The sequence below is a fragment of the Nicotiana tomentosiformis genome, chromosome 7, assembly GCF_000390325.3.
Source record: "Nicotiana tomentosiformis chromosome 7, ASM39032v3, whole genome shotgun sequence".
NCBI lineage: Eukaryota > Viridiplantae > Streptophyta > Magnoliopsida > Solanales > Solanaceae > Nicotiana > Nicotiana tomentosiformis.
This window is the reverse complement of record NC_090818.1, coordinates 130,080,863-130,104,238: the sequence shown is the minus strand read 5'-3', so window position 1 is coordinate 130,104,238 and position 23,376 is coordinate 130,080,863. Positions and strand designations below refer to the sequence as shown.

The following is a 23,376-nucleotide window of genomic DNA, read 5'->3' as shown; positions in this document are numbered from 1 at the left end:
TCATGGGAGTAAGGTATCACATCTTATACACTTTAGGGGCTGAAATACAATTCATTTAAAAAATATAATATTTATCCTCCGGTTCACCTTATTGAAGAAAAACCGGATTTTCTTCTAATCCTTCAAACTCGTGAAACTTTTTGATTCATTGAATTGGTAATTTGGTATGCATATGGGTTTTCATTTTTAGCTCTTTTGAAATTACTACATCAGTATATCTGTAGATGTTCATCTAAAAGAGACTCAATTTTTGCACTTTTTTCTTTGCAGAAAATTTAAATGCTTAGTGGCTTTTCAAGAATGAGGATCCAATGTTGTATTCGTGGGAAAATTTTCAGTTCTTTACCCCCTTTTAACTCCTATTGCACCCCCATCTCCAAAGTAAGGTTCAATTCTTTATTTTCTCTACAGTTTTTGGTTTGAGATAATGATTGTTAAATTGGTCACGGTGTTGACTTTGACAACGTAACACTAGAATCATTGTAGTGGTGAGCTCATGCTTCAGAGTATCAATTCAGCAAGTCTTCTTTGGAAAGGGCAGTTCAGCAACTTTCTGCTAGCATAGTTTCTGGCGGGCATTGGCTATTTTAACAGACAAATCAAAACCATGTGTTGGACTGAGTTAGTTTATTGGATCCAATAATTTATGCTGGAAAAACAGATTGTAAAAGTGCAAGAATTCTCATTATTCACCATTCTTGTTTGTAAAATGGCCAGTTCAGTTTTCTTTTGTGGATAGCAGTCTTCTGTAATATCATATGCTGGGAGTTGCACTACTATTCTTTCAGTGAGGCACTAGAATTGCACAAAAGAGAACAGAACAAGAACATAAATCAAAGATTCTCTAGTCATATTACATTAGAGAGAAATTAGAAGACTCTTCAAACTCATGGCACCAATTGCAACTTGCAAGTCTTGTTTCATTTCAAGGTCAACTTGAAATGTGCACTGGTCGAACGACCACGATCCGTCAGTCTCCACTAGACTTAGCTTTCCAGTAAAACACATGAATTTCATGATCAATGAACACTTTGTAGAATGATGTAACTAATACAGTTCTGTTGTCAATGCTCATCCGAGACACTCCTTTTCAATAGGAGGTGAAATAGGGACTAGGAAGGAGAGATCTTGAATGTGACTAAGCATTAAGTTCCAAAGGCGACTAAGTTGATTTAGCTGTAATGATATTACACCTTTTAGAATTCTGAATTTAACCAAATTCCTGTCCCTCCTTGAAAGGTAGACAATCATAGTAAAAGTCAACATGCTTGCCCCTGATGTCAAACTTGTGCTCAAGGAAGCAAGAGAGTCAAACTTGTGCCTCCATCAAACATCCAAATGCATCTGTTCTCAAAAGCTGGTCCCTTGTTTGCACTTATTTTATTGTGATGAAAATTTTTGAAACAGGATATAGTCAAGCAACTGAGAGACTTGTATTAATGATGGCAGTAGCTCTAAGGCCCAGCAGCAAGGAACCAACCTATATCCTCTTTCATCTGTAATGACAATTCGTATCTCATGGTCACTCAACTTTTCAACTACTTTGATCTAAGCATGCACTTTCTTATATATGGACAAAATACGTCAAGTCGGAAGATTAAACCTTTGACACATATTATGATCCCTTGCAAAGTTGCAGCGAACTGCCTCTGGCTTCTAGATTTGGAGAGCATACTTCATCCTGTTCCATCTCTGTCTTCACTGCTCAGTCCTTGTTATCATTTGTCCAGTCTCAAAAGTCACCAGTAATCATTACAAGAACATGTACCATTTCTGAAATGGTGGAAACGGGTGGCATCTCTGACCACAAATAAACGATCCACAGTTTTGCTAACCCGCTTCACAAATGAGTGACAATCACCGCATATTCTCAAGTTCTTTATAACAAGAATGTCAGTCCCTATTTCAGTGTTCAAGAGAGCAAATGCTATTGCCAAACGTTCACTATGCACACTCATAATATTAGGAGGTTCTTGATTTATTACCTCTTGACCATTTTTGTCTGCTCTTCCATGCTCATTTACAGTATCCTCCAATCTATTTAACATTTTGTATATATCTTTTGTTTGAGGATGACCTATATCACCAGCCACAAAGAGGTGGGTTTTCCCTTTACACTCAAAATAGCTATAACCTGGATCTTTTTTAAGCTTTCGTTCTCTCATCATCAATCGGACTCTTAATATACCTTCTGAATCATTTGCCTCTGTGTAGATGTTGGAAAGTAGCACGTAATACCCTATGTTTGTGGGCTCAAGCTCAACAACCTTGTTAAACGCTAATTCTGCAAGTTCAACTTTTTTGTGGATCTTGCAAGCACCCAAAAGGGCACCCCACACGGCACCATCGGGTTCAACTTCCATCGATTCAATAAGTTTGCGAGCTTCCTCAAGTCGACCAGCACGACCTAATAGATCCACAACACAAGAGTAGTGCTCTGTACCTGGCTTCAATCCATACTCCCTCTTCATTAGATCTAAATAATTTAAGCCCTTTTTAGTCAACCCTGCATGACTACATGCAGACAGAACACTAACAAAAACTGTACCATCAGGTTGAATGCCAGTCTTGATCATCTTATCAAAAAGCTCCACAGCCGTGTTTCCAAGACCATGCATTCCGTAGCCGCCTATTATTGCTGTCCAGGACACCAAGGTTTTTTCTGGCATCTCGTCAAATATAATCCGAGCTTTCGCCAAATTACCACATCTAGCATACATATTTATTAGAGCATTCTTCAAGAATATATTAAACCACATACAATTAGACCTTATTTTCTGTTCCACCTCAAAACCAATCTTTTGAGCACCAAGATTAGCACAAGCTGAGAGAACCCCAACAAATGTAACCGCATCAGGATCCACTTGCAACAATTCCATCTCACGATAAAGCTCCAAAACTTCAGCAGCCAACCCATTTTGCGCATAACCAGAAATCATTGCATTCCAAGTGATCAACCCCTTTTCTGGAATGTGATCAAACAACCTCCTCGCTAGCTCCATTAAACCACAACGCACGTACATTGTAATCAAGCAGTTTGCAATAGCTAAATCATTCTCCAATCCACACTTAACGTTCAAACAATGCAAGCACATTCCCAACCACAGATGCTCCGGAACAGTACAGCCTGGAACCAATCCTAAAATTGTAACCGCGTTGAATTCCACTCCTCGCAGCCTCATTTCACTAAACAAACAAAACCCATTTAAGAACTTATCATTCTGAACATACCCAGATATCAAAGCATTGTAACAAACAGTAAGATTTCTATGAGGAATTTCATCAAACACTTTCTGTGCATGTTCAGTTAACTTGCATTTACAGTACATACACATCAAAGCAGTTAAAACAAAAGGCTCAGATTTGCATCCGAGCTTTATGACATGGCAATGGAGTTGTTTTCCAGTGGTGGGAAGGGAAAGAGAAGCTGAAGATTTGAGAATAAAAGGGAAAGTGAAAGCATTTGGGGTAGCTCCAAATTGGAGCATTTGACGGTAAAGAATAAGTGCGTTGTAGTATTGACCATGTTTTGAGAGATCTCTCAACTGCGTATTCCATGGGGTAGTAGTAGTAGTAATAGTAGTGAAGCTCGCGGATTTGGTGATAATGGTGGTTATGTTAGTATTGAAACGTGACAAGAATCTGGTATTTTTGTGGAGGTGTCTGGTCATTATTCAGACAAAGGGTGATTACTTGGTTTTATGCATTTTATAGTAGCTTGATCATTTTGCTATGTCGCATTATTACTCTATATTTAAAGGTAATATAGTTCTACATACAGTCCAAATATAATACATTTCCTATATAAAGGAACTAAAGAGACACATTTTAATTAATTAAATGAAAGTTAAATGTGGTGAGCTATTATCTAAAAAGAAAAGATAGCAAAATAAGTGGATGGTAACTTTTCACCATTAACCAAAGTCTCGGATTCAAACTTATTATATTTTTTAATTGAACTCATTATATTTTTTTAAAGTTATGAGTTCATATCTGATATTTATGTAATTTTGATGAATTTTCAAACATAAATTTATATTCTATGCCAAAATTATTGAATTAAGATATGGGATATCATAATCCTGGATTCTCCCCTGCTGAAAACGAAATTGTTTACTACAGAATTAAAGTATTTTCCCCTTATTAACCTCACAACAAGCAATTGGTGGAGTAGGATACTAGGGTAGTCCGCGATGCACACAACACTGCAACTTGAATAGTAGTACAATAGTAGCTACTAATCGATAGACCAATAGATAACACTTGTTCTAATGGATAAACCAACCGTGTAAAGAATAACAAAAAGAAGAGAAGAAATCTTCAATCTTCAATCCTCAATTTCTCAATGGAAGCCACTGCTTCTTTCTCCTCAACTATGTCTTCCCACCATTTCTTTCCACTTTCCAAAGCCACCCTCTCAACTTCTAAACTTCCATTTTCTGGGACTGGTTCAACTCATTCTCTTTCATTTTCTTCAAGAAACTCATTCACTGTAACACCCTTTTCAGTTTTTGTTACTTTCGTTTTTTTTTTTCTTCCTTTTTGCTTTTTTTAAAAAAAAGATTCAATTTTTTTGTGTAGAGGGATACATGGAGGGTGATCAATTCAAGGAATGTGGTTATTTCAAGAAGAGAAATGCGTGGAGTTATTAGAGCTGAGATGTTTGGACAGCTCACTAGTGGACTTGAATCAGCTTGGAATAAGCTCAAAGGAGAAGGTAAAGGAACAAAAAACAGAAAAAAATTTAATTGCATCTACGTTATGAAATGATTGGATTTTCCCTTTTTTATTTTCAAAGAAACCATTTTTATGATAAGAAATACTCGCTCCGTGTTTCAAATTAGACGATATACTTTACTTTTTAATCTGTTCTAAAATAAATGGACATATTTCTAAATTTGTAAATAATTCAACTTTAAACCTTCATTTTATCCATTTTACCCTTAAATTAGAATTTTTTATAATCACACAAATGTGATGACCCTACAAATCTTTTACACCTTAAGCTTTTAAGATCACAAGTTAACTCCGTGCCGAGTCAAACTAACTCGTCTAAATTGAAACGTAGGGAGTATACTGTAATGTATTTACTCAATATATTCTGTAATGTATACTATGCTTTAGTGAGACATATTAAATAAACTTCTTGTACTGCAGTGTATAAGATATATCTGAAAAAGTGTGTCAATTTGTGAATGATTGTACTAAATTCTACAAAAATTAAAATGCATTGCAATTTATGAGCTTATCGTGATGGCTGAAGTACAAACAACCCTTACATATCACTGTACAAGAATTTCACGTTCTGTTGTGGCCTCTCTCCCTGCGCGCGCGTGTACTTCCAAGATAACTTGAAATAAGCAGAATCATTAGCTTAAGAAATGATTGATCTTGAGTTTGCTGAAATGGCATAGCTCTTAGTGAAAGAGTAATCTATGGATTGCTTATGTGTTTGAGATTTGTTGAACAGATGTGGATCATTCGGTATCTATTTAACAGGGATGCACTTCTCCTTTTTTGTTCTACATGTTATTGATTGACACCATAAATTTTTATGAATAAATTTATTGGAAAGTGTTTAATTGTTAAAAACGTAAGTTCTTATCCAAAGATAAATGGAGTGAGTACTTATATTACAAACATTTAATCATAATCTCTATATCCCTAATCGTTATATCTTTTAACATGTATATCCCTAATCGTTATAACATGGATGCTCTGAGCAAAATGATGAATCGTGCGGCTGACGGAGGCTTCTTGAGAGGATTCTCAGCTCCGATTGGGGTGCTCAGTGCCCGAAGAGTCTCACATTTGCTTTTTGCGGATGACACACTGGTTTTCTGTGATGCCGATATGGATCAGTTGACCTACCTGAAGCAGATCCTGCAGTGGTTTCAGTTAGTATCAGGACTCAAAATCAACATCGGCAAGTGTGAGATTTTCCCGGTAGGTGAGGTTACTAATTTTGATGCCTTGTCTGGTGTTCTCGGATGCAAGGTGGGCTCCCTTCCCACTACTTACCTGGGCCTCCCTTTGGGCGCTTCATATAAGGATACTACGGTTTGGAATCCAGTGATCGAGCGGGTTGAAAAAAGATTAGCAGGGTGGCAGAAACGGTATTTGTCAAAAGGAGGTAAGGAAGTGCTTATCAAAAGCACTTTATCGAGTATGCCAACCTATTACTTATCCCTGTTGCAAGCACCGGTGAGCATCACAGAAAAACTGGAGCGACTCCAAAGGAACTTTCTATGGGATGCGGCGGATGGAACTAGAAAGTTTCATCTAGTGAATTGGCAAACAGTCACTTCCCCAAAGAAGTGGGGTGGACTTGGAGTGAAAGATCTTAGGGTATTTAACAGAGCTTTAATGGGAAAGTGGCTGTGGAGATTCGGGGTAGAAGAGCATGCTCTATGGAGGGAGGTCATAGTAGAAAAGTATGATTCAACGGGAGGGGTTGGAGGACCAAGGCGATCACAACACCTTTCGGGTGTGGCATGTAGAGGAGTATCATGAAGAATTAGGAAGCATTCAGTGGCAACATCACTTACAGGGTGGGGGATGGAAGGAGAATCAGCTTTTGCTATCATAGGTGGTGTGGAGAGGATCCTTTGAGGGTCTCCTTCCCCCACGTCTTCAGAGTTTCAAACCAGAAGGAACTGATGGTCCAACAGATTCGCAAGGAGCATGAAGGGGGTAGTATGGGACCTCTCATTCAGGAGGAACATGCAAGATTGGGAGATTGCGGAGCTTCAAGTTTTGTTGGCACTGCTATACGGGCAAGACATGCTCCAGCCATCCTGCGACTCTTGGAGATGGGGCTTGCGTGGCGATGGTTTGTTCACCGTAAAGTCATTTTACCAGAGTATGTTGGTGAGAGAGGAGACCACTTTTCCATACTCCTCGATCTGGATTCCTAGGGCGCCCACAAAGGTGTGCTTTTTTGCATGGCTAGCGGCAAGGGGAGTGATTTTGACTACTGAAAATCTCCGAAAGAGGGGAATTACACTTGTTAGTTGGTGCTACATGTGTAAAAGCTCAGGAGAAGAAGTTGATCACATTATGTTGCATTGCCCTGTGTCCTCAGCTTTGTGGAGGGCAATCCTGAATCTCTTTGGTGTTCAATGGGTGATGCCAAGCACTGTAAAGGAAATGTTATATAACTGGGGCGGTTTCCGTAGAAGAAGAAAGCAAAAGGCGTGGAAATTCGCTCCGTTAGCTCTCATGTGGGTAGTATGGGGGGAGAGAAATAAGAGAGCTTTTGAGGAGATTGAGTCTCCTTTTTCACATTTTAAGAATAGCCTTTTATCTTTGATCGCTTTTTGGTGCACTCACTTAGCCCCTACTTGTATAGAAAATTGGGCGTCTTTTGTAGAGAATCATGTTCTGATGTAAATTCTCTACGTCTTTGGTATACTTTGTGTACACGGGAGTTCTCTCCCTTTTGATTAATACAATTTACCTTATCAAAAAAAAAAAGAAGATATAACGATGAAGTGACTATTGTTTGAATTCCTTGTGCTTCAGAGGTTTTGACCAAGGAAAACATTGTGGAACCTATGAGAGACATCAGGAGGGCTCTTTTGGAAGCTGATGTATGTCACTCTATATTTTAGCAGCTGATCTCTATACAACAAATTTTGCCTCTCATTTAACTTTAATTGGCAGGTTAGTCTCCCTGTTGTCAGAAGGTTTGTTCAGTCTGTTAGTGACGAAGCCGTGGGGACTGGCTTGATTCGAGGAGTAAGACCAGATCAGCAACTAGTTAAAGTATGTATTATCGGACTGATGACTTTGAACAATACACCTATGGGTAGAAGCATTTTGTAGCAGGAAAAAGTTAACTATTTCTGGTCCTCAATATGCATCTGAATTGTCTTGCAAAGATCTTAATTTTAGCCTGCACATGGAAACTCATGTAATGACTTATGCATACAGGTGTTGGATTTCTGAAGAGATGTTTAGTGATAACTAGATATTGATTTTTGTCTTAATCGGTTCCTTCTGCTTTACTTCCTGTTCCTTTCATATGGGAGGGAAAATCCTATCTTTCTTGCTAGCATTTTTAGTTTGTAACCAGACTGCCTCCCTTCTGTTGTTAATTTAATTTTGCTTGCACAATTGGGTATCAGCTCGAGCTGAACTTTTTCTCTGTATCATTTGGTTGGTATAGATTGTACGAGACGAGCTTGTGAAACTGATGGGTGGAGAGGTCTCTGAACTGGTATTTGCTAAATCTGGACCCACCATAATACTATTGGCCGGTCTACAAGGTGTTGGAAAGACAACTGTTAGCGCAAAGTTAGCTTTATATCTAAAGAAGCAGGTGCACTTCCAATCTTCACCTTCTGTTGACCCCGTCCTGGCCTTCCTTCCCCAACTCTCTCATGCTATTACCACTTACGTATATGGTCGTAGAACACCTGCATTTCTCCAACTACCTTCTAATATTAAAGTTTGCAGGGTAAGAGTTGCATGCTGATTGCTGGAGACGTGTATAGACCTGCTGCTATTGACCAACTTGTTATTTTGGGTGAACAGGTAGGCCATGTCACTTTAGCAACAATAAGATTGTATGTCATTTCATTGTAGATGCTTTTTTCTGTTCTTCTACACTAACAATCTTCACCTATAAATCATTTTCTTTACAAGGACGCAGAATATCTAAACGCAATATTATTCATTCTCATGTTCACTGATAAGTGGGGAACAGGTTGATGTGCCTGTTTATGCAGCAGGAACAGACGTAAAACCTGCAGAAATAGCCCGTCAAGGATTAGAAGAGGCCAAAAGAAAGAATGTAGATGTAGTCATAATGGATACAGCTGGACGGCTTCAGGTCATATCATCTTAGTTTTTGGATTCAGCTACAACTTTCTCTGTATTTAAGTCTTTATTAAAACTTGTAGATAGATAAAGCTATGATGGATGAATTAAAAGAGGTGAAACGGGTACTGAACCCCACAGAGGTTTTGCTTGTTGTGGATGCAATGACTGGCCAAGAAGCTGCAGGTACTTCTACGCTCGTTAAACATGCGAACGATCAAGTACATAAAATTTTTTTATCACATAATCTCAAAATCTTAAGCTCCTTATAGCTTTCGGTAAACTGGAAAAATATGCTCTCCATCAAATTTTTTCTATGCAGCTGGTTGTTATATAGAACTTTTACCTTAGATATATATTCATTCACCAGCTCTTCTTGACTGTAAGATCTGACTAAAAGTGTCACTACTTCGAAGATATTGGTATATTGTCAGATAATGAATTCATATATCCTGGGCCAAACACGTGTCATCAGTTCATGGCTTTTTTACAGTGTTTAGCTTTGCGAAAAATGGCTTTTGAGTAGTGGTCATGTGACTTATCACATATTTTCTTTCTGTGTGGCTTCTGTTATACTTTGTTGACTGTGTCAATTGTAATTCCGTATCTACAAGTAGGGTTCGCTAATCTTTATGCTTCGTGATGATATCATTGAGGGATGTCTCTTTTTCCTTAACAATGGACATTCAAGTATATATTGCCAAAGCAGTGTGTCTTATCATGCATGATTTTTTATGCATATAGCAGCAACTTCAAACTTACTGAAATCATGGCCTCCGCCACCTGCAATAGCACTCCCAACTTTTCCTCTTCAGCCACCTCGCGGCAACCAGCCATCTTTTTCCACCATCAACATCCACCTAGTAATGCCACCATAACAACCCACTACAGCATTCATCTCGTCTTCTCCAGTTCTTCACCATCCTTTCTTGCTTCAGAACTGCATTATTTAACCATTTTCCCCTAAATGGCAGTTTATCTTTGACAGACCTAACTGTTTATCTATTTATTAGTGAAATTTTCTACTCCCCTATTCACACGACATGCTTGGTTGATATGGAGATTAAGGAATTAGTTTCATTTACTTAAGAGTTTTTTAGTAAGGAAACAAAATTTTAATGGAGCAAGACATTCCAAGTTTGAGTTGTTAAATGAATTTGAACTCTTGAAATATGTTACTCCCTATGTCCCACTTTATGTGACGCACTTCCCTTTTTAGTCTGTCTTAAAAAGAATGACATCTTTCTATATTTAGAAAAAATTAAATTTAAACTTTCCATTTTACCCTAATGAAATGATTAATGGACAAAGAAATGTCTATGGCATGTTTTAGACCACAAGTTTCAAGTCTTTCTCTCTTTCTTAAACTCCGTGTCCAGTCAAACACCATCATATAAGTTAGGGATGGAGGGAGTACTAGATAGTGCAATAAAAATCTGTAACATCTCAAAACAAATAGCATGGTAGTTCACTTTCATTGAGTTTTATCGACATAATTTCTGCCCTTTACCACTCATTTCATGTTGAAAGCGGAAATTTCCTGTTTGTTCTCTCTCTTACCATTCACATTGATGATATTGTAGCTTTGGTCACAACATTCAATCTCGAAATTGGAATTACTGGTGCCATTATGACAAAGCTAGATGGGGATTCTAGGGGTGGAGCAGCTTTAAGTGTCAAGGAGGTGGGTTCTTATTACTACATGATATCTGTATAGGTGATTATATTGTGTCAAATGTTAATATGATCGTTCGTTATAGACAACAAAACCATTGATTTGCTCTTTAACTGTCAAACTTTTTCATTTTGAAGTAAATTGCGATTTTGCATCACACGTATATGTTCACTACCACAGGTATCAGGAAAGCCAATTAAGCTCGTAGGAAGAGGTGAACGTATGGAGGACCTTGAACCTTTCTATCCTGACCGCATGGCTGGACGTATTTTAGGGATGGGAGATGTTCTGTCGTTTGTTGAAAAAGCCCAAGAAGTTGTAAGTAACCAACAAGTATTTTTTTCGTCTGTTTTCTTTACTTTGATTCGACTAGTTTCATTTGACTCCTTATAAATGATTTTAGATGAAACAAGAAGATGCAGAAGATTTGCAGAAGAAGATCATGAGTGCAAAATTTGATTTCAATGACTTCCTGAAGCAAACTCGTGCAGTTGCTCAAATGGGTACCATGTCCCGCGTTCTCGGAATGATTCCTGGCATGGGAAAGGTAATATACCTGCTTCTTATTAAATCTATCTCTCCATTTCTGTGTAATAAGTATTCTATTGTGAAATTCATGTTTCAATTGTTACTGTGCATACCTTGTATCAGCTATAATCCTTTCTTTTTATTTATGTGACGAAGCGGGAACAAATTCCATCTTGTTCATGCATAAACAGGTTACTCCTGCACAAATTCGAGAGGCAGAGAAGAGCTTAATAATAATGGAGTCAATGATAGAAGTCATGACACCAGGTTATTCATCTTACCTCGGGTTTCTAATAACAACATGTTGCTATGTTTAACATGACCATATACTAGTGCTGTTAGTTCAATTTGTCGCGGCTCAATTTATTGTCTTTCATTGTTTTCTCAGAGGAGAGGGAGAAACCAGAACTGTTAGCAGAATCTCCTAGTAGAAGGAAACGTATTGCTCAAGAGTCCGGGAAAACTGAGCAGCAGGTAAAATTGATGTGTTAGGGATGGCATTAAAAAGTAAATTCTATGTTGGAGATTGTTTGGTACTTCTTTGCATGCTCACCTATAACTTCATTTCCATTTGTAGGTGAGTCAACTTGTTGCTCAACTTTTTCAAATGCGTGTACGTATGAAGAATTTGATGGGTGTTATGCAAGGTGGTTCCATACCTGCACTGAGTAATCTTGAGGAGGCACTTAAAACTGAACAGAAGGTGCTTATCTTTCTACATTTTTGGCTGAAATTACTTGTTACATACTATTTATTAGAGCATGTGGATATAAATGCTATGTTTTCTTTCTCCTCGAAACTATATTTATAACAAATTAAATAAATAAAAGAATGTATGATCTTTAAGCATCTGTGAGGAACTAGCTTGATCGAAATGAGTTGATTCCTTTCAAATCACAATTTTCTGAATTCTTGTTTGATTCCTTTGTAATGCAGAAATAGATTTGCACTTATTTCATCTTATTATTTTTAACTCAAGCTGATGGTTTCGAATTGTCATCTTGTTCTGTTACTTACTCCAGGCTCCTCCTGGTACTGCAAGGAGGAAGCGAAGGTCAGAATCAAGAAAGCAATTTGCAGACTCGGGATCAACTAGACCTGGCCCTCGTGGTTTTGGGGCCAAGAACTAAAATATAGGACTATATGTCAATCAAATTTTTGAAGAGCTAGCATCTTTGACTGGCTATTTATGAGTACTCACTAGAACACAGAGTTTGAGTTTGAGTACAATTTCCAGCAAGAGAATTGTGAAGACTCTCTCATTTTATGAAAGCAGAGCAAAAAGGAAATGATTAGGTGGCCTTGGTTGGAGATAGGAGATGAAAAGAATTCCTTGATTGTAATGTAGGGAAGAGAAGTTCTTGACATGATTATAGTACATTGTATGCATTCTCAACAATGTAGTGTTATCCCCCTTCTTGTGTAACTCTTGCCTTTCTACTGTATCTACAGATTTGATTTCTTCACATATCAACCTGTGTTCTTGGATTAGAGGTGGTGAAATCAACTCATTTTTTAGTAACTCGTCCAACCCGCCCAAGTTTAAACGGTTGAGCTATGACTCATTCATTTACTTGATCAACAGGTTGAACCTAAAATGACCGAACAAATTATTGGGTCAAAACAGGTTAAATAGTGTAACCTAAGGGTTTAGAATGCAACTCAAACTCGAACATATGAAATCAAATATGAAGATTGGTAATTATGTAAATTTGGAAGAATTTACGCGAATAATTTGAAAGAATACATTAGCAAAACCAAATAAAAGAGAGCAAGTTAGCTCAATGTTGGATGGGTTTATTTTGACCCAAGTAAACTTTGAGCGGGTTGGGCATGACGAGACACGCTTATTTATTTGACACGAGTGAAATACTATACTTTTAAAAAGACAAAACAATAGTAGAAATTCATAAACAAACTTCAGGTGCCATATGTTTGCTCATATAATCTACTTACTGAAACAACATCCAATAGATACATTCAAGATATAAAAAATGGGATTAGCTCCTGTACATTGACTCATATCTCCTAACAAAAGTTTAAGGAGCTGATAAAGTTCCAGAATAAAGAAAGGCTATTTAACAAGCACTCCTAACTGCAGTTCACTTAAAACAAGCTATTTTTGTAGGACTTTTTACCTTCCAAATCAGCGTTCAAGGCCAAACTTCAATAATATTTTTACTTCTAGACATCCTCCCATACTTTACTTTGAATTGACCTTCCTTCCCCAGCTCATAGATACTTCCAACAATCAAAACCTCTTTTAAATTATATTGTGCCGGTAAAATCTTTTTGGTTTGGGGTTGACATCAAGAAATGTCACAACAGTATGTGAAGAAGTTTTGGGATACTTCAAAACCACCTCTGATGCCTTTTTTGATATGTCAGCAAAGTCGGCCCAAATAATTATCAATTTTTCCAATACTCGCGCATTCTTCAGGAAAAACCTTAGTAGCTCCATCTCATTTTCTTCATATTTAAAACCAGTCAACTGAATCAACTTTAGATGAGATTTCAAGCACACTATGCTTTCACTAGGGTCATGCAGCTTCCAGTTCTCATCCCAGCCAAAATTCTCATCCGAAAACAAATTAAGAACCTCCAAATTAGGAGAATGCTTGAGCAATAATATCATAGCTTGCATGCAAGCTTCATCAATTACCACCGTCAATTTTAAGGACTTGAGCTTATAAAACACGACCGGAGAGTTTCTTACTTCATGAGCCATCCGATATACACCCCGAACAGAAACCATGCATAATTTCAAAGCTGACGTAGAAGGAACATTCTTGATCATCTTATACGTAAGCATGCCAATTTCCTTTAAGGGGTTACGCACATCGAAAAAGAAGATGTGAACAACTTCTATAGGGAAGAGATTCTCTATAATTATATCCTTTGCCATTGGAGCACCATATTTCAAGACCTTGAGATTTGGGCAAGAAATTTTGACATTACAATTGCTGTAACTTAGTCCATTGTTAGCATAGTTTACTATATACACATAAACCAGAGATGTCGAAGCAATATCAAGCACAGTCATAGTTCCAAAAGTACAATCTCCTAGTATTAGTTTTTCAAGAAGAGGACATGTTGAGAACAAGCAACTCATCAAATGCTCGTTCGATAACTCAACTTCCAAAAGATGAAGCAATTGGAGCTGACAAAATCCCAAATGATTAGGCAACTTAAGCATATCCCCAGACAGTTGTAATTTCAAAACTCGTAAAGATTCACAAGTTGCAACACAATACGGCAACTCAAATGGCTCAGCAAGACGAAAACTTAACACAAGTTCTTGAACATTTCGCTTTGTTATCACACGAATCCACCGGAAAATGGCCACCTTATCAAAAAAATTGCTAGAACAGATTTTAAAGCGAACAAGTCTAGTGTTAGTGGCGCATCGGGAAATTAAGACCCAATTGATAAAATCTTTGACTTGCTCAGCCAATTGTCGATCCCAAAGCCGTTTAACCCGTTCATTACCAAAGCGAATAATATCAAAATGCAAGTAAGGCATTGCCCTACATATATAGTTCCATCTTTTCGACAATATGCTTAGCTGAACCACATCAAAAATGTAGAGAGATGAAAGGACATTGTGGAGTATTTCATCAGGCAAATAACTTATTCTGTCAATTCCTTCACTTGTACTGGTAATAGATGCACCCAACAACTTGGGTTTTGTTGATGATGTTTCCATTAAAAAAAATCGTTTTTGAACAAATTAAAAAGCAGAGAACAGGACTGATTTTTCAATGAATAGTGAGATTACCTTTTCGCCGGAAGTTTTTCTCAGTCGAATATCTCAAACAAGACGCGCCGCTGGTCTCACAGAGAATGAGAGCGACAGAGAGGCGCCATTTTTGTACGTCTGTAACTCTTTGCCAAATTATGTTCGGTGTTCAATTAATAGTTTAGCTATGCGGCTTTTTAAACTTAGCCGGAATTTTTTATTTAGATACTTAAATTAATCATTATAACCAATTGAATATTTGAACTCAAAGCTAAATTGTACCTATTAGATACAATGGTTTGACATGACACAAGATGTGCGTCTCACTTCTCATTAGGTGTGGATCGGTTTCAAGTATACCTGTTTAACGGGAGTCCGAAACCCATTTGTGATTTTTTTTGACAAAATAAACGGAAATGCGTGTAAAAAAAAAAAGAGTTACCTAACTATGTATAATGCTCTTTTAAAGAGCGCTATACCTTAACAGACATTTTGGACGTTAAGGTATAACGCTCTTTAAAAAACACTATACATCTATAACGCTGTTATTAAAGGTGTTATATGTATAACGCTTTTTTAAAGAGCGCTATACCTGTTTTGTGGGCTCACCAATAAGTCTCATGCATTTAACTAACATAACAATAATTCAAATGGGTATAGCGCCCTTTAAAAGAGCGTTATACCTAAAAACATTCAGCCCCCCGAGCTAGGCATTGCCTTATTTAAAGGCGTTAGGATTTTACAAAAATCCATTCAAAAATATTCGTAACTCCTGTTAAAAATTTTCTTCTTGTTAAATTCTCAAGCATCTTTTCATAATGTCTCAAGAGCGAAAAGTAAGGGTTTCATTATATTGGGGGGTGAGGTTGTGGTGGCGAATAACATTATGAGCTATAGTTTATCTCCACAGTGTCATGTTAAGTTGTCACTTACAATGGAGTACGATACATTAGTATCGTTGTTATGTAAAAAAATGAGTGTGGGGAAACGTTCGGTGAACCTTAAAGTAACCGGAAGATATCCGTATTCCGTCACTCCGCAAGGGGTTGCTTGTTACGCTGAGTTTAACATCGACGATGATGAAACTTTGATGGATTTTTTTAGGACTCCGGATGAATACCGGGAATTTTTTATGATAAAAATATTGGAAATGTACGTCAAGGTCGAAGACGTTTGCAATAATGAGGTTGAGCATAGTAGGGATAACCTTCGGTCGTCAGGTGGTTATTCTGGAGCAGTTTTTGCCGGACAGGTTCCGGTTGAAAGAGTTTGGCCTGATTTAAACTTATCACCACGGGCGAATGAGGAGCGAGGAAATAATTTTTCTCCTGCTTTACATAATCCTCAAGACAAGTGGTAAACTTCAATTTTCCTTAGTGTTACGATGTATATTTTTGTTGTATTGAATTTGTATTAACACTCTTATATTCCACAAGGGGTACCGGCCAGATATGACTTTTACAAGTTATGAACCCACGCCCAGTTGGAATATGCGTAGTTCTAGTGTGTTGGATCATGGTGGTCCATCCTGGAGTCATCACCAACAGGATAATGTCCATCAAGGAATGTCAACATATTACGACTTGTAAGTGAAGTGATACAGCTATATGGAAAGTATTTATTAATTTGAGTAGCTTATTATTTTGTTATTTGTGCAGTGAAAACGAGCAAGTTGAACCACCTGTCCTGACTCAATTGCCCGAAGACGACATATTAAATCGGGATCTGGCAGATGCATAGAGTGAGGAAGAGAACAGTGATTATGACAACAATGCCGATGATTCTGGAGACGCCACACCTTTCCCTCGTAAGGATGGTGATGAGGAGGAAGAGAATGAAGGACCTGATTTGACGAGGGAGTATGCTCTACCCCCCTCCCGTTAGACTAAGAGTGTACGAGTCCCAAGTGCCGTTTCATTCAAGAAAGATTCCCTACCTTGATCATTTGCCAAGTATGCCGGATGTGGATGCTCTCATAAGGGATTTTGATGAAATTCGAACAGCAATGTGGGATGATTCTAGACCAACGGTGCTGGCAAAGGGCATGCTTTTTCCTGATAAAGCGCGCCTAAGCAGGGCAGCGAAAATGTACAGCATAAAAAAGTGTCGTGAGATGACGGTATGGGAGTCAAGTCCGGATGTATACAAGGTTGTTTGCCGCAGATGGTTTGCGGGTTGTCATTGGATGCTGCGTGCGAGCAAGAAGAACACAGGTCTGTGGAAAGTGGGTAAATATATTTCCACCCACAGATGTGAAATGGACACATTCAATGGGAATCACTACAACTTGGATATTGACTTGATTTCTCTTGTCTATATTCCACACCTTGAAGCGTCCATAAGGTATAAAATCAAAGAGTACATTACATTAGCCCACCAGGAATATGGCCATACTATTACCAAAAGAAAGGTATTTCTCGGGCGCAAACGTACGTTTGAAATTATTCATGGTAACTGGGATAAATCATTTGCAGCTCTACCCAGGTACATGGCCGCACTATAATACTTTAACCCCGGGACGGTTGTTGAATGGAAGCTTGAGCAGAGTCCGGGAAGACCAGAATACATATTCAATTACGTGTTCTGGGCATTTAAACCAGCAATTGATGATTTTCCGCATTGCCGGCCGATAATATCCATAGACGGCACTCATGTCTATGGAAAGTATGATATCATGTTGTTGATCGCTGTTGCAGTAGATGCTAATGGACAAATATTTCCTCTAGATTTTGCTATTTGTGCCAATGAAAGTCAAGAGACGTGGACGCTGTTTTTGAACCATTTGAAAGAGCACGTTGTCAAACAGCGTTTCAGTATTTGTCTAATGTCTGATCGGCATGGTGGTATCTTAAGTTCTGTAGAGAATTTGCCTGCATGGCAAGAACCTTATGCCTACAACCGTTACTGTGTGAGGCACCTGAAGGCCAATTTCCAGAAGGCACATCCCAACAAGGATCTGCATGATTTGATGTGGATGGCAGCAACAGACCACCAAGAACATAAATTCAGGAGGCACATGGAATCTATCAGGAAGGAAGACAAGAGAGTCTATCGTTGGTTGATACGACATGAGCTTGACAAGTGGACTTTGCATGCGGATGGTGGAAGAAGGTGGGAAATTCTGACTACAAATGTGTCAGAGTCTTTCAACGGGTTATTGAAGTCGGCAAGAGGATTGCCTGTCACTACCATGGTGCGCATGTCGTTCAAGCAGATGGCGGAAAGGTTTGTTGAAAGGGCTGCAATTGCAACGTCATTGATGGAAAAGGGTGTTGAATTTATGCCACTGCCGATGAAGAGATTTGAGAAATACAGGCGGCGAGCACATTGGCATTCATTTTTACAGTATGATCAGGACAGAAATATTTTTGAAATTCGCACCGCTATCCATCAAAATCGGGGGAATAATGTACATACTATAAATGAATCTACAAGGTTATGCTCTTATGGGAAATGGTCCATCTACCACATGCCGAGCTCACATGCCATCAGGTGCTTTCAACATGTGTGTTTAGGGCCAACCAACTACGTTGATAAACAATATAGTATTGCTGCACACTTAAATACCTATAGTGGGCAGTTGCAGCCAATGGGTGCTGAGCATTATTGGCTACCGGAACCATTTAAAATGGTGTGTAACAAGGAGTTTTTGCGTCGAATACAGGTGCAGAAGAGAACGCGTATACAGAACCAAATGGATGTTAGCGATACCGTTTATGCGCGCAAATGTGGTATATGCTCGCAAACAGGACATGACCGTCGAAAATGTCCTTCGGCTAGTTTGGGTGGCGGTGGTAATCCAGCTCCTGGTGGGAGTTCTTCTAATGTGCCCAACTATCAAGGATACATGTAGTAACTGGGTTTCGTAATGTAATTGTAATAAGTGTATGTATTTGTTTATGTTCCAGGATGTATCAAATAAAATTATGTTTCCATTGTTGTTAAATCTTATTGATAATGGTCCATTTTTCAGTTGAGTAAATTAATGAATTTCTTCCTTCCGTTCATGTAATCAAAAATAGTATTGGATTAAAAAATAAATTTTTTTTTTAGTAGACCTTCGAATTTCACGCTAAAATTATTATTAGAAAACTACACTGTCAGAGGAGGAAGATTTTTGATAAATATGTGAATTTATATAGCATGGTTAAATACTAAGTTATGTGTTAGCATAGTGCGGTTAAATACTACATTATGTGGCAACTTAACATGATACTGTGGAGATAAACTATAGCTCACAGTGTTATTCGCCACCACAACCTCACCCCCCCCCCCCCCCCCCAAATATAATGAAACTCTTACTTTTCGCTCTTCAAACATTATGAAAAAATGCTTGAGAATTTAACAAGAAGAAAAATTTTAACAGGAGTTATGAATATTTTTGAATGGATTTTTGTAAAATCCTAACGCCTTTAAATAAGGCAATGCCTAGCTCGGGGTGTGTGTGTGAATATTTTTAGGTATAACGCTCTTTTAAATGGCGCTATACCCATTTGAATTATTGTTATGTCAGTTAAATGTAGAAGACTTATTTGTGGGCCCACAAAACATATATAGCGCTCTTTAAAAAATCGATATATATATAACGCCTTTAATAATAGCGTTATAGATATATAGCACTTTTTTAAAGAGCGCTATACCTTAACGTCCAAAACGTCCGTTAAGGTATAGCGCTCTTCAAAAGAGCATTATACATAGTTAGGTAACTCTTTTTTTTTACACGCATTTTCGTTCTTTTTGTCAAAAAGAACCACAAATGGGTTCTGGGGTTTAGGGGGTTGTAACTCGGCCCGGACCGAACCGGTAGTTAGGGGGCCGGGTGGGCTGGGTTAGGGGGTTGGTCTGTTTAAAAAAAATATTCGGTTAACCGGACCTGGCCCGGACCGACCCGGACCGGTTCAACGGCTATAAATCTGATTTTTTTTTGTTTTTTTTAAAGTGATATGACCGTTGGCAACTGTTAGCTTCAATTTGGTCGTTTCCCAACGGATTGATTGCAAAAATAGCCCTTTTTTGGGCATTTTTTTTTTAAAACAACACTTTTAGTAATTACTAATTTAGCCATTTGAAAAACTATAAATACACCCCCTCGTCTTCATTTCTTCACTCATCTCTCATTTCTCAAACTCATATTCTCAATTATCATTCTTTCATTCTTCACCTAAAGTGCAATTAACTATTTGGCTCTCATTTCTTTTGGAATTTAATTTATCGTATTATTTATTATTTGAAGTTTGAACAATTGAACTTCAAACTTTGAACAATTGACGTTTCTTCGTGGTAACATTGGAGTTGCGAAATCATCAAGTATTCAATTTATTACCGAATTCGGTGCACTCCCTCCAACTCTTTCTCTTATTTACTATTTTATTTGCATATTTAATTTTTGCTAGTAGTTAAATTTTCACAATATGTTTAATGCTGCAAAAAGAGTTTGTAATAAGGTTGCTAATCGGGGTAATCGAAAAAATAGAAAAAGAGGTACTACTTCAATATCTGGTGGTAATTTAAATGATTCTACACATGTTTCTGAAATATTATCTGATAATAATATAGATTATGATCAATTACAGGAAGATTTCGGTATAGAAGATAATGAGTTAGAAATTAAAGATGAGACACCACTTATACCTAGTAGTGTTGGAGTTGGTAGCAGGGATGGTGGTCGTGGTTCTAGTAGTAGACCACTTGTGGCCCCGACTACTAATCGTAGAAAAAGAAGTTAGGTTTGGAAATTTTTTGACGAAATAGAGAATACTGATAGAGTTAGATGCAGACTTTGTAAAGCTGATTTTAAACATAAGAATGGAGGACAATTAGGGGGGACTGGGACACTTAGTAGACATATGAGAATTACTCATCCTATAGAATGGAGCTTTGATTTAGATGAAAATCAAGGAACTCTAAACCCTAATACTGGAGGACTTATAAAATATGATAAAATGAAGGATCGTGAGGAGTTAGCAAAAATGATTGCTTTGGGTTGTCTACCTTTTTCTTTTGCTTCTTCATCATATCTTATTATGTATATTCAAAGGATTTATAATCCTTTAATTAAAGGTACCCCTAGAAGTACTTGCAGATCTGATATCTTTAGATTTCATGGATAATATCAAATATACATACGTTATTTGTTTGACCACCTTCCTTGTAGAGTTTCTATAACTTATGATATTGGCCATGCTATTAATGGAAATGATTATTTGACAATTATATGTCATTGGATAGATAATAATTATTGTATGCAAAAACGTATTATCGCTTTTAAATATGATGAAGATCAAAGTCATACTGCTATGTTTATAAGTACTACTATTTGCGAAGTTGTTGAATTTTTTAATCTTAAGAAAAAAGTATTGTGTATGTCTTTTGATAATACTTCTAACAATAATGCTGCAATTTCAATATTAATACTGCATTTGCAACCACCACTTGACGAAATTTTTCATGTTAGGTGTGCATGTCATGTTTATAATTTAATTGTTAAAAGTAGCCTTGATTTATTTTCAACTGAGATTACTCATGTTAGAAGAGCAGTTGGTATTATTCAAGAAAATAATAGACAATCTAGAATTAGGGAATTTAAGAATAAGTGTACCGAGCATAACCTTAACCCCAGATTCATGCTAGACGAAATTGTTACTAGATGAAATTATACATACTTATTTTTAAAATGTTGCTACAAATATAGATTGCCAATAACTGAAGTTGCTAATACGCATTATACTGATCCAAACTGTATGTTAACAACTACTACTTGGGAGGCCATTAATGATGTTGTTAAATTTTTACATAAATTTTATACAGCTACTGTTGAGTTTTCTGGAGCATATTACCCTACTGTTACTATGGCTTTAGTACATATAGCTGAAATTTCTTTTCCACTCTCTGAATTTAAGAACAAAGAAAAATATAAGGATGCTGTTGAAAAAATGCAAGCAAAATTCAAAAAATATTTCTTTCCAATTCCTCTGATTTACTTGATTGGTGCTGTTTTAAATCCTTCTATTAAGATGTCTGATTGTCACCAATTAATCAATGCTTTATATACTTATATGGAGATTGGACTAAGTGAAATCCCAGATATATATTGTTGTATGAACAAGCTAAATGATTATTTACAAAAATTATATAATTATTATGCAAATATAGTTGATGATGTTGCTCTTAATGTAGGCAATGTTAATCCCACTATGTATTGTACCACTTCTACTACTATGGGTGATGATGAAGGCCTTGATGATTTTAATATTTGGTCTATATTTTCTACCACTCAAACTAGTAGCAGGAACATTGATGAACTTCAATTCTACTTGCAAAAGCAAAAAGAGCCCCGCACAAAGGAATTTTCACTGTTGGGATGGTGGCATGAGAATGAAAAGCAATTTCCTGTTCTTTCCGCTATGGCTCGGGACGTGTTGAATGTGTCAATTTCAACTGTTGCATCAGAGAGTGCATTTAGTCAAGCAAGACAACAACTTGGAGACACCCGTCACTCATTGGGAAGCAATGCTTTGGAAGTTTTAGTATGTTTCAGAGATTGGATTAGATCGGAACGAAAAAATCAGGGACGTGAAGATGTTGATAGACCAGAAGACGAGGAACTTGGAGATATATTAACACATGGTAACCCATATGAATTTAACACTCCAGAAGATGGCCAAGAAGTTCATATTGATTATGAAGAACTTACTAAGGCAATGCAAAACCTTTGAATTTACTCTTTTTTCGTTAATTTACTTGTTGTTAAATGTAAATTTCAATTTGTAAGTTTGAAATAAAAAAGCACTTGCAAATTATAAGTGCAATTATTTTTCCATCTTCATTGTATTCTATTATCTTAAATTTTTAATGTAATATTCAAAATTTCAAATATAAAGATTTTAAAGCCTTTGCATCCTTTTATTCAAATACTCTTTTTATAAGATTATTTTTTTATTTTTACTTTATATTAATATAAATTACGATAGATATACAAAATACAAAAAAAAAATAACATTAATCCGTCCCGGCCCCTTAGACCTGTAACCGTTCCGGTTTATCTTTTACCCGGATGGACCCGAACCCTGACCTGTTAAGCTCGATATGAAAAAACCGGTAACCGGCCCGGATTGAAAACCGCCCGGTCACCTTTTTTCTCAACCTGGACCGGCCCGTTCCACCCCGTTAAACACCTTTAGTTTCAAGTAGTCGTGTTAGGTGCGGGTAGGTTCCAAGTGGTCGTACTAGGCACGATTAGGTTTCAAGTGGCTATGCTAGACACAAGTTTCAAATGGTCGTTCTAGACATGCATATGTTATTATAAAATATGCTTAATGTAATGTCATGACTAAAGTAAAGTGGTGAATTAATGAAGAAAAATATAAATAATAATAAATAATACTAATATGAAAAACAATTGTATTAATAAAATAATAATATAATATAATAATAAGAAAACATGACAAATAAAAATATAAATAATAGTGTGTTGTATAATGGAGAATAAAATTATAATAACTAGTGATATATGTGACAATTGCAACAAATTAATTAAAATCCTAATATTTACAAAAAGATGGATAATTAAGTTGTTTTGCAATTAAAAAATGCGTAAAAATAGTGATAGTTT

At 37.0% G+C, this 23,376-nt stretch overlaps 4 protein-coding genes across 6 annotated transcripts; 2 read left to right on the top strand and 2 right to left on the bottom strand.

The window, feature by feature from the left end:
- Window positions 1–662: 662 nt before the first annotated feature.
- Window positions 663–3,760, bottom strand: LOC104094664 (putative pentatricopeptide repeat-containing protein At3g11460, mitochondrial). Its single transcript, XM_009600636.4, has one exon. It carries the CDS (start codon window positions 3,669–3,671, stop codon window positions 1,740–1,742), a length of 1,932 nt encoding a protein of 643 aa, XP_009598931.1. The 5' UTR covers window positions 3,672–3,760; the 3' UTR covers window positions 663–1,739.
- A 494-nt stretch (window positions 3,761–4,254) lies between these two features.
- Window positions 4,255–12,494, top strand: LOC104098408 (signal recognition particle subunit SRP54, chloroplastic). 3 transcript variants are annotated; one of them, XM_070179760.1, is made up of 15 exons: window positions 4,255–4,492; window positions 4,582–4,717; window positions 7,525–7,592; window positions 7,666–7,767; window positions 8,171–8,323; window positions 8,461–8,538; window positions 8,711–8,836; window positions 8,907–9,009; window positions 10,407–10,507; window positions 10,679–10,816; window positions 10,902–11,045; window positions 11,218–11,293; window positions 11,415–11,500; window positions 11,604–11,729; window positions 12,049–12,494. In XM_070179760.1, exons 1-15 carry the CDS (start codon window positions 4,346–4,348, stop codon window positions 12,154–12,156), a joined length of 1,692 nt encoding a protein of 563 aa, XP_070035861.1. In that variant the 5' UTR covers window positions 4,255–4,345; the 3' UTR covers window positions 12,157–12,494. The 3 variants fall into 3 exon arrangements, with proteins under 3 accessions (XP_070035861.1, XP_070035862.1, XP_070035863.1); XM_070179761.1 differs by lacking the exons at window positions 4,255–4,492; window positions 4,582–4,717 and adding an exon at window positions 5,593–5,950; XM_070179762.1 differs by lacking the exons at window positions 4,255–4,492; window positions 4,582–4,717 and adding an exon at window positions 5,826–5,946.
- Window positions 12,495–12,945: 451 nt separating this feature from the next.
- LOC104098409 (FBD-associated F-box protein At5g60610-like) lies at window positions 12,946–15,040 on the bottom strand. Its single transcript, XM_009605131.4, has one exon. The coding sequence runs from the start codon at window positions 14,730–14,732 to the stop codon at window positions 13,290–13,292; it is 1,443 nt and encodes a 480-aa protein (XP_009603426.1). The 5' UTR covers window positions 14,733–15,040; the 3' UTR covers window positions 12,946–13,289.
- A 1,730-nt stretch (window positions 15,041–16,770) lies between these two features.
- LOC138896375 (uncharacterized) lies at window positions 16,771–18,618 on the top strand. Its single transcript, XM_070181181.1, has 3 exons — window positions 16,771–17,175; window positions 17,240–17,249; window positions 17,366–18,618. The coding sequence occupies exons 1-3, from the start codon at window positions 16,771–16,773 to the stop codon at window positions 18,616–18,618; spliced, it is 1,668 nt and encodes a 555-aa protein (XP_070037282.1).
- Window positions 18,619–23,376: the final 4,758 nt, after the last annotated feature.

Excerpts from the sequence above, each read along its gene's own strand:
- LOC104094664 (XM_009600636.4), bottom strand. The coding sequence starts at position 3,671 with ATGACCAGACACCTCCACAAAAATACCAGATTCTTGTCACGTTTCAAT.
- LOC104098408 (XM_070179760.1), top strand. The coding sequence starts at position 4,346 with ATGGAAGCCACTGCTTCTTTCTCCTCAACTATGTCTTCCCACCATTTC. Across the intron at positions 9,010-10,406 it reads GACTGGCCAAGAAGCTGCAG|CTTTGGTCACAACATTCAAT; the intron begins GTACTTCTACGC and ends ATGATATTGTAG. Across the intron at positions 11,501-11,603 it reads CCGGGAAAACTGAGCAGCAG|GTGAGTCAACTTGTTGCTCA; the intron begins GTAAAATTGATG and ends TTCCATTTGTAG.
- LOC104098409 (XM_009605131.4), bottom strand. The coding sequence starts at position 14,732 with ATGGAAACATCATCAACAAAACCCAAGTTGTTGGGTGCATCTATTACC.
- LOC138896375 (XM_070181181.1), top strand. The coding sequence starts at position 16,771 with ATGTGGGATGATTCTAGACCAACGGTGCTGGCAAAGGGCATGCTTTTT.